General features: G+C 33.9%; 1 protein-coding gene across 1 annotated transcript; it reads left to right on the forward strand.

Moving 5' to 3' along the window:
* Positions 1 to 266: 266 nt before the first annotated feature.
* On the forward strand, positions 267 to 3335 carry LOC149791833 (heavy metal-binding protein HIP-like). Its single transcript, XM_089969277.1, has 2 exons — positions 267 to 508; positions 2878 to 3335. Exons 1-2 carry the CDS (start codon positions 301 to 303, stop codon positions 3297 to 3299), a joined length of 630 nt encoding a protein of 209 aa, XP_089825403.1. The 5' UTR covers positions 267 to 300; the 3' UTR covers positions 3300 to 3335.
* The last annotated feature ends 7134 nt before the right edge of the window (positions 3336 to 10469 follow it).

Below are 10469 nucleotides of genomic sequence, written 5' to 3' on the forward strand. Positions count from 1 at the left end.
CTGATGGTAATAAATAACGCTACGATCGTTTACAATGAACTCAAGATATTCAATTTTCGCCATGGATTTATCGAATTAGAATATTTCTATCAATCAGTATATTGCCTAAACTCAATGACGTCCTTATCTTTGCATGCCATCCTTGATTTTGATTTTCTTTTCTTTTTGTTTTTCTTGCAAGACAATTATGCAAACCAACGACCAGTCACGTGGCCAATTGACGTCATGCTCGAATTGTATAAGATAAGATCCGATAATCCGACTAGATGCATATACCAATTGTAACATATTGTAAGAAACATGGGCTGTACAATGACGTGGCACATATTTCAACTTTTGCTATGTGCTCCATTAATTTATTCGTTTGTCATAGGCGGCGATGATTCCGATCCAGTGTCAAATAATATCGCTTATTTACATCAGCTTCTCTCGGCTGTAGAATCCCAGATTCAGCATATGCAACAGCGGATACAGCAACTTGAAACAAATATGCCCAAAGTAGAAAAGGGTAAGTTTCCTAAATTGGCTGCTTCTGTGGTACGGGGTTTTAAGGGGGCGCTCTACGGATATTACGTTCTTCTGAGAGAGTGACAGGTGTATGGTGTTCACATATGCAACATACACAATGTTCATTTTTAAAATAGCGCACTTTCATCTGTAGGAGGTGCTGTGATTGGGCTTGTGTGCAACTTTGCTTCAAATGAATAGCAAATTATTCACAAAGGCTGTAAACCGCTTGCGACTTAAATGTTAGAGCTCTGCAACCCAAATTAAATTACACAATAATAAATACCTATGTTGTCTTTACTTGGGCGCTTTACATATATTATGTACTTCTAAGAGAATGGCAGGTGTAAGGAGAAGTTGTTTGCATTTGCAACATGTACAATGGAGAAAATTTTGCATACCTCTATGTTACTTTCATGTACTGTGGAAGAAATTTCTTTAGACATTGTACCTGCGTAAATTGTAAACTATGAAAATAAACGATGAGACCACGAACAGAGCGGTCCTATTCACAGAGACTTTAACTTAAATTTCAGGTACCCAAAATACATCATGATATTCATTCATCACGAATTCGGTTATATCATTCATTTGTTCATTAAGAGCCTTGCAAACATTTGTCCCAATAATGAGGATGAAATCACCCAAAATAACGATGAGAAATACATTTCATTCAGCAAGGATTTGATTGTTGTTAGATTCACGAAGAATGGTAAAGAATTAACAGTTAAACAAACGATTAGTTGTATACATGTCATTAGGGTGATTATGCATTCATTACAACGGCTCAATACAAATTTAATTGATGACAATTTACAGAAACAATGGAACATTCTGATGCTACTAAACCTAAATATTTGGGGAAAGACTCAAATGAATACAATGATAGTTTCGATAGATTCGTTGATAAATCTTTAACACCCACAAAAAAGTTCGTATCAAGTCTCAGTATCAGCATATCAGATTCCGATTAATTATCAGTATGTTCGTGACAGGTTGTCACACTTGCGGTTGAACACACTATACGACTTTCACGCCTACTATGTCAGAAAGACACATTAGTGATAAGAGTCCATGAATGACTGCATGGCACACTACAAACCTGACCCAGCAATTGCAGTGCATCATGTTTAGCTCATTATGACAGTTTTAATTATCAACTATAAAACGTTAACTTTGAACAGTCTATGAAATTTAGCGCAGTTTTAAAATATAAGGTATATAACTTGAACTTTGACAGGTTATGACATGTTTTGATGATTACGAGCTGAATAACAGCTGGTATTAACTTTATATTATGAAAGTCAATGTCAAAAGCATTTTTTATGTATAAAAAATCCAGAAATGTATATGGTTGTGCCATGAGTCAGTTCATACCAGCAACAAACTTCGGATAGGGAAATGATGAACAGAATCATGTGGGTAGAGAGAAAAGCGTTAAAAATGACAAATGTTAGTGACACATGGTGAATTTTAGGGGATTGGGGACAACTAAGCTATACGACTGTTTCAAGAACTACCACTTCCTCCTGAGAATTAATTCCAGGTGAGACTGATTTATTCTCTTTACAAAAGAAATTGAGAAATGGTTGCAAGATTTGTAGGGCACCCATATCCACTCTGTACATTGAAAAGTAAGATAAAATATGATAGTAAGCTAAAACAATATACTTTATAACCGTTGTAGATAATAACTTGTTTGTATGCTGGTAAGACAGTGTATATGAGAGTCTCCTAGAATTTGTGTTTCATGCTGGTAAGACAGTGTGTAGGAGAGTCTCCTAGGATTTGTGTTTCATTCTGGTAAGACAGTGTACAGGAGAGTCTCCTAGGATTTGTGTTTCATTCTGGTAAGACAGTGTGTAGGAGAGTCTCCTAGGATTTGTGTTTCATTCTGGTAAGACAGTGTATAGGAGAGTCCCCTAGGATTTCTGTTTCATGCTGGTAAGATAGTGTATAGGAGAGTCTCCTAGGATTTGTGTTTCATGCTGGTAAGATAGTGTATAGGAGAGTCTCCTAGAATTTCTGTTTCATAAATATATTCATTCATTAGATACGTATTTTATTTAATACTTCAAATTTTAAATAACATATATTTTATCTATCTACGGAATAAGCCACTGTGTAATCCTGTTTTATCTCTTTATCTTATCTTACCTTTTCTTCGTATCTTATCTTCTATTATCGAATATTTTATAGGTGCGTACGTTTTCATATTTCCATAATTTTATGATAATATTATGTGATAATATTATGTCTGCAGACATGTCTAATTTATGCATTATATATGTCAGGCAAAATACCATTATAAGTGTCAAAAGAGAAATCTCTTTCCAGCTATAGTAATTATCTCGTTACTTTCTGTCATAGAATCAACACGTGATCCCACCGTTGCTTTCCATGCATATCTGGCGAAAGATGTTGGCTCTGTCCAGTCTGCTCATGTAGTATTTGACACAGTTTTGCTGAACATAGGAAACGCATATAGCCCTCTACATGGAATATTCCGTGCTCCATACAATGGGACATACATGGTCTCCGTGACAGCGGTAAATCCACCCGGACAACATATATTTTTTTTCCTCAAACAGAATGACAAAACGGAAGAATTTATCTTTGCAGGCGGTAGTGAATGGGACCAAAACACCAAGTCAGCTGTACTAGCCTTGAATGTAAACGATGAGGTATGGGTCGAGGCACAAGGATACGTCACTGGAAGTGTTCCTGGTGATGGTCCTGATCATTTTCATATGCATTCTTCTTTCTCTGGATTCCTTATCAAAGAGATGTAAAGATTAATTAATCAACATTAAAGCCATGTTCTCATAGATTATGCCTTTTGATGAATTTCTTGCATCAAATTGATTAAATAGTAGTTCTTCGCTTTTTTAAGGAACGCCTGTCTGGAAGGCACTGCTTTAAAAGATCCCTTACACAGATGCTCACAACCTCTTAAAAACCATAAATGAAACTGAATTTGAATGAAAATGACATCATTATTGAAAATATTGAAATAAAAAAAAAAACACAAATGATATCTGAAGAACGTATCATCAGTCAGTCAACTAATCAATTTGCATATGAAACAATTGATCGAAGAAATATATGTCTGTCATTCTGTCTTACTACGTAGCAAAGTAGCTACTGGTGTCTATCCAAAAGTAAACGTCCTGTATTTCGATTTGTCAATCAAGTTTTAATTTCGAATTCAGAGAATTATTTATGGCACAGGTGGTGGCGTTTAATGTAACGTAGTTTTAGAATTTGATGAATCAGATAATAGTAATACTGTGTTTCAAAGAACGGTCATGTGATCGTCATTAAGTGTGGCAAAAGAACCGGTCAGAGAGGTAAACAGTCAATTATGAAAAGAAAAAGAATAAACTAGATAAACTAGAACGTCCAGTGTGTGTGTGTGTGTGTGTGTGTGTGTGTGTGTGTGTGTATTTTAGTGGCACATCACCACAATTTCTTCTATTTAATAAACAGCTTAACTTTTAATATTACAAAAAAAGGGCAAAATATTACTTAAACCCTCGAGAAGACAAACGCTTCCGATCAGCTGTAAATAACTACCATGGGACAAAACATAAAAGGTAAGGATGGAACAAAAGTGCCAGCCCCTCCCCCGTTGAGAAAATGGCAAGCAAAGCAAAAATCGAGGCAATCAGTGGTTAATCTTTAAAAAAACATGTCAGGGTTGTTTGGGGTTTTTTTGTCTCTTTTTCTCAAGGACCTGTATACGGTATGTGATCACAGTATACATTAATTTTTGTTTGATAGTGCCGTTTTAGACAGTGCAATGGTGTTATTGTAAGGTTTGTTGAAGAACAGCATCAATGGAATGGCAAAGACAAAAAGATTTACTTACTTGCAAAATAATGCTTCTGTTAAAAAATTTCCTCTTCGTAGCTGAGTATAAAAAAAAACATTCCTTGGTACCAAATGGCTCAAATATTGATAATGGGGGAGGGGCAGAAGTTACTTTCTACTCATCTGAATACGACAGGTAGCGCCAGCAGAATACAATGTGCAACAAATTTCTTATAATGTGGTTTTGAACGTCTCTGTCTTGTTTCTGTTATGATCTCCTTACAAAGAAAATTGCCTTGCCACAATAACATCTTTCCTGGGATAATATTTATCGGTATAGCTTTTCAAATATAAATTAAAGTGCCGTTTTCAGGGTGGCGGTGGGTAGCCGTGTGTACGTGTGTGGGGGCAATATAATTTATAGCATCAAGGTCTTAAAAAATAACGGTGTCATTCTGGGCAAAGTGGTTGAATACGTATGGTATTTACAATAATACATACATATCTTTTTCGTTATTTGATACTCCTTGGTATGTAAGATTTTGTTCAAATACGTTTTGTTTAATAATTGTTCATAGGCATCAACATTATCATCATATTCTTCTCCTTTTTCTAATGATGGTGATGCCGATGACGATGACTGATGTCGTTGTTGCTGTTGCTGTTGTTGTTCTTCCTAAATTGATGATATTATAGTTTATTAATCTGCATCATAACGACAGACCATATTACCAACGGAATTTATGAGGAAAAAACTTGATATTCGGTTAGGCTCTGTTGAGTGTGTTTCATTTTCAAAGGCGAAAAGTGTTATTTTGAAATCCATTAATCGATATATACCTCGAATTTCTGTTATTTGTTTCCAAATTAATCTAACTATTTCAAATGAATTCTTTATTGCTATACTGTTCCTTAAATAGAGAAACCAGTTTTAGTAAAGTTATATTATTTATAATAATAATAATAATAATAATAATAATAATAACAACAACAACAACAATAGCAGTAACAATAATACAGGCCAGTCAAACATTCAGCCAACGAGTCTAATACTTTTGTGAAACAAATACTGAAAATTTTGCCACTGTTAGGCTGGTATCAGAAAAAGATTTTAGAACTATGATTTATTTTTCTTAAATATTTGTTATCATTAACGAATTAGCAAAAAATTAATAGAACATTATATTAATATGTGAGAATAACATCTCGCGGTGGATATCAAATTTTTTCAAGTATGGATGATCTCAATCATATGATATTTTAAAAGATTTTAAATTTATTTTTATGCATTTTTTGCTATTTAAATTTTTTACCTTACCTCAACAAAAAGAAATGTTGATACTGTATGAAGATTATGAGAATGCATTGCGTTAAATCTTTCTAAAATACATGATGATACAGATTATAATTTTTCTTAGAATTCTTTACAAATATTTGTATCTAGTAAAGTTAAATTAAAATTGAGCACTTTTTTGGAAAATAAAAGGAAGTTGTATTTTTTTTAAAAATAAATAATAGCATTGTGTACGCTGAATAACAACAATAATCGTACATTCAGTTTCTGGTAAGTTTATAAAATAGAAAAGCTCTATTTATTTTCAAAGTTGCATTTGTGTTTGAGAGTTTATCAGAATGATGCCTATGGCAGTTAGCGAAAATGATGTCGTGACGTCAAACGGCACATATAGGGCACCGCTCATAATGGCGGCACAATGAATAATAATGTCAGGTTAGGGTTGCTACATGTAACGGTGACGAAACTAATGCTTCCTATCTATTTTTAAAAGCGAAGAAGTTGACGAAAACTTTACAACGTGTTAGACGAGCCCAAGAAGTGTATTTGCTGCTTAAATTAAGCGGTCGCTGAGCTGTTGAAAGGTGTCAAAAGAGAAGATTGGTGTGGCGATGGTTGGAGAGAAGTTATGGTGCGGTGGAGTTTTTTATGTGGTGTTTGACGCCGTCTTTGAGCACATGATAGACATATGTAGCAACCAGTATATTTGGTGGAGAAAAGGCACGGAGAACCCCGGTAAGAGCCACGGAGGCACGGGAGGCTTTTAAATGAGCGTGAGGTAACATTACTTTAAAATCTGAAAACGGGATGGAAGCATATTTCCTTGCTTTTTCCGCTCTGATCTGCCTACAATCTTAATCAAGATAGATTAAGTACGTCGTATCGTGCCACAATTAGGAATTTCCCAGAGCTCTGTATTCTCAGATGACAAAGTGATATTCATAACTAACCATGTTTAATAAGTCTGAGAAATATACACATAAACCCCAAATATGTGGAAGAGCCCATAAAACGACCAAGCCGTACATTATGACCATTACCTGCACAAATCTGAATCAAACTTGATTCCATTGTTTATTGAGTACCGGAGTGGTCTGGCTTGGCGTTTTCCGGTAGAGCAGCACAGGTAGGTTGTTTAGTGCCGAGACAATTGGAGTACAATACCCAGCCCACAGACATATCATGATATTCCTTCCAGTCTGCAGGAGGTCACGGGGTCGAACCCCGGCCGAGTCATACCAAAGACTGATAAAATGGTGCGAACAGCTCTTCGCTTGGCGCTCAGCATTAAGAGATTAATGGTCAGACTGCTGTCAGGATAATGTGACAGGGTAGGACATCATGCTACATGTTTGCAGGCTGATGCCCCAGTGCTGAACATCACTATAAATTGCATAATGCAGTCATCGTAGCGATTTTACTGAAACAGTGTTACAGCTACGTTAAAAATCAAAATTATACACACATACGCGCGCCTTCTAGGCTGATCGAAATCGAATGGTAGGATTCGAATCTGCACAATTTCGGTCTCGAGTCAAACATACTTAAGCACCGTGCCAACGCGGATGCTGAGCAACAGAGTGACCAAGTGATCCTTTATTAAACATAAACACCTAATTGATTATTCGTTCTTAAGGAGTACAATCTGGGTTTATAAAATGGCAGAAAAAATGGGCAGGAGTAGCACGAAAGGACACATATACCAAAATATTTTCATGGTATATTTTTGGTTTATTTCTGTTATTTAGCCTTCTAGCTTACCGAAGTCTCAACTACCACAGACATTGGGATGAATATTAAACAGATATTGAAGAAAAGAAAAAGAATGGTCTGTTCATGCAAGTAATTTTCATTCCAAGAATATAGACATTTATGCATTTCCCATACGTATGTCGGAAACTCTGGGAACAACACAAAATCCCTAAAATGCCGATAACATCCAAATATAGACATAAAGTTGACATAATAGGATCAGAAACAGGAGTCACAAAGACACACAAGATTAGAATTTCCAAACTCTAAAGTCCCACAAATGATTTTTCATATTCTTATGTAATCTTTGGGTGACATTAAAAAGTCCCAAAAATAGTATGTTCACCAAAGAACTATAGTAAAGAAGCTTGGTAAATTTTAAGTTTAAAAAGCCAACAAAAGTTCTTGGCTCATCAATGGATAAAATAAATACATGATTGATAAGGGGTCTGAAAAAATCAAACGTCAATTTAACTACGAAACACTTGAATACTATATAAAACTGTGGCGAATAAAACGAAATCGGTGGCAAGAAAAGAAAATCTAATATATAATGGTAGTTAGTGCATTTCTATTACCGATTAATACGATTATCAACACTGGCAGCGACGTTGGAAACAACAATAACTTTAACAAAATATTCTGTTTTAAAATAGGAATAAACTCAACTACACGTCAAGATGTTGTAAAAACAATATGTTTAAAACAGCTAATAAAACAATCCGTATCAATTAACATAAAATCAAGCAAACGAAGACGTGTAATATGTAGATAAGATGAAAAATAAAAGACAAAATAACATGATTTAAAAAACAAAATAACATGATTTAAAAGACAAAATAACATGATTTAAAAGACAAAATAAACATGATTTAAAAGACAAAATAACATGATTTAAAAGACAAATAAACATGATTTAAAAGACAAAATAATATGATTTAAAAGACAAAATAACATGATTTAAAAGACAAATAAACATGATTTAAAAGACAAAATAACATGATTTAAAAGACAAAATAACATAATTCAAACAAAAAACATTTATGATATTTCCAATAGTTAGTGGGAGTGTTTTAATTTACTTTTGGAAATATAAATTATGAGTACATGTTTTTAAAACACTAGCCTAGGGAACTAAAGGAGCGTAGCGAGGGACGCGAGCAATGGGTTAGGATTTAATTTCCTTCACATTATCACACCTTTGACCAAATATGCAAACAACAAGCCAACTAATGTTAGAACATGTCAGGATCGGAAAGAAATAATCGGTCTGGCTGCTGGTGAAATCCAGCATATTTTATTGTCAATCAAACACTGGTAAATGCTTTTACCTCTTTGTAAACCTCCAGCAAACAATATGTAGTATCTGTTTTTGTTTTTGTCGTGCTTGACACTGTTTACAAATTATTTTGGTTTTCCCTTATTCATCAACTAGAATTCGTTCTTCCGCCACCTTCTTTCCCACTCAACCATATTTTTCATAATCAGGACAATATTTGTTATCGTCATACCTATAGGTGTAATAATGCTGAGATTATTTACAACTTGAAAAACTAATTAGATTTTATTGGACAAAAAATTACAGTATTTCAACGTATTCTGACATTAAGGAATTGACAAATTCGTGTATCAGTTGAAACGCACAAGGAGATAAATGGCATAACCTCAACTAAAAAAATAGACAAAAATCAAGAAAACATATACAATTTGTGTTAATGCGAGATCTAAATGGTTGTCATATGCCGATATTCTAGCATCAACATGACTGATTGGTAAATTTGTACCAATTAATGGTCTGAACAAATTAACTATAGAATTAAAATAATGCTGCATGACAAATGGTATTAGATTCTTGGCTTGGTTTATTTCATGCAAGTTGAGACGGCATGTAGTTCATTTCTAGATCTTTTGGCATTCAAACACCTTCATGTATGTCAACAACAAGCGGAGGAAAATGAGCTTAACAATTATAGAAAATTTCTCAAGAGAAACGGCTACATGGATTATTAACATCGCTTGTTAAATATAACATTTTAAAATGCTTTGATCAGTTAGCATATATATAATACTGGTTCATTCACAACATTTTCGTGTTCGTTCTGGATTGAATAAGGGATAAAACACAATAAATAATGTGCTCATTATCAAGACCTTTTTCATCCACACATCCAGTTTTAGTAAAACTTAATAACATACTGCAAAAGAGACAATTCACCGTGTAACTATTGTTAATTCCAAAGTCTTGATAAATGCTTCACCTTCTGGTATTTTTTTTTTCTTGTTACGGCATCCCTGTCTGGAGTGCACGTCATAATGTTTTGTTTTCTGCTCTAAAATTTTTAATGTTATCCCAACGTTCTGCTCTCTGCTGTTTGTGGAATACACTATTACAAAGGTTTGAAATAAAACTAATTCGTTATAACCTCACTAGATTTTCGAAGTTCTACGTATTTTATATATTTAGTTTCCATTATTTCTTTCTTACTAGTTCGATTTCAATTCTCGTTTAAATTGATGTCAATTATAATTTTGAACAAATCCCAAAACTAATTCTTGAAATCGTTAAGCTGAAACTTAAATCGAAGCTGATAAGGTGAAAATAAATCTAATTTAAATGTTGAGCTATACCTTCACGGAAGAAGAAATTTTCACGTAGAACCGAACCTGGACCATATTCACAAGACTGTATATATATATATATATATATATATATATATATATATATATATATATATATATATATATATATATATATATATATATATATATATAACAGAAGTTGAGATCCAGTCTTGTAGACTTTCATTATCGATCAATCCATTTGCTATGTTAAATTAGTTACTGTGTTTTGACCAACTTAATTCATTGAACAAAACGTTGCAGGATATGGGAACAATTAATTGTGGTCGAATTTTGTTCTGCCATCCAATGATTTTAAAAGTCTTAGCACATCAAACTATTCGCGACTACTGGCACAAAAGCACGTTCAATATCGGAATTCATTCGGAACACCACTGGAATTCATTCCTAATACTCTTTTGGACTTGTGGTAAAATACAATGTATATATGTGTATGGATTATTTCCTCTCTCCATTCTGTGCC

Source organism: Sinohyriopsis cumingii, chromosome 9 (assembly GCF_028554795.1).
Source record: "Sinohyriopsis cumingii isolate HCF-2022 chromosome 9, ASM2855479v2, whole genome shotgun sequence".
Taxonomy (NCBI): domain Eukaryota; kingdom Metazoa; phylum Mollusca; class Bivalvia; order Unionida; family Unionidae; genus Sinohyriopsis; species Sinohyriopsis cumingii.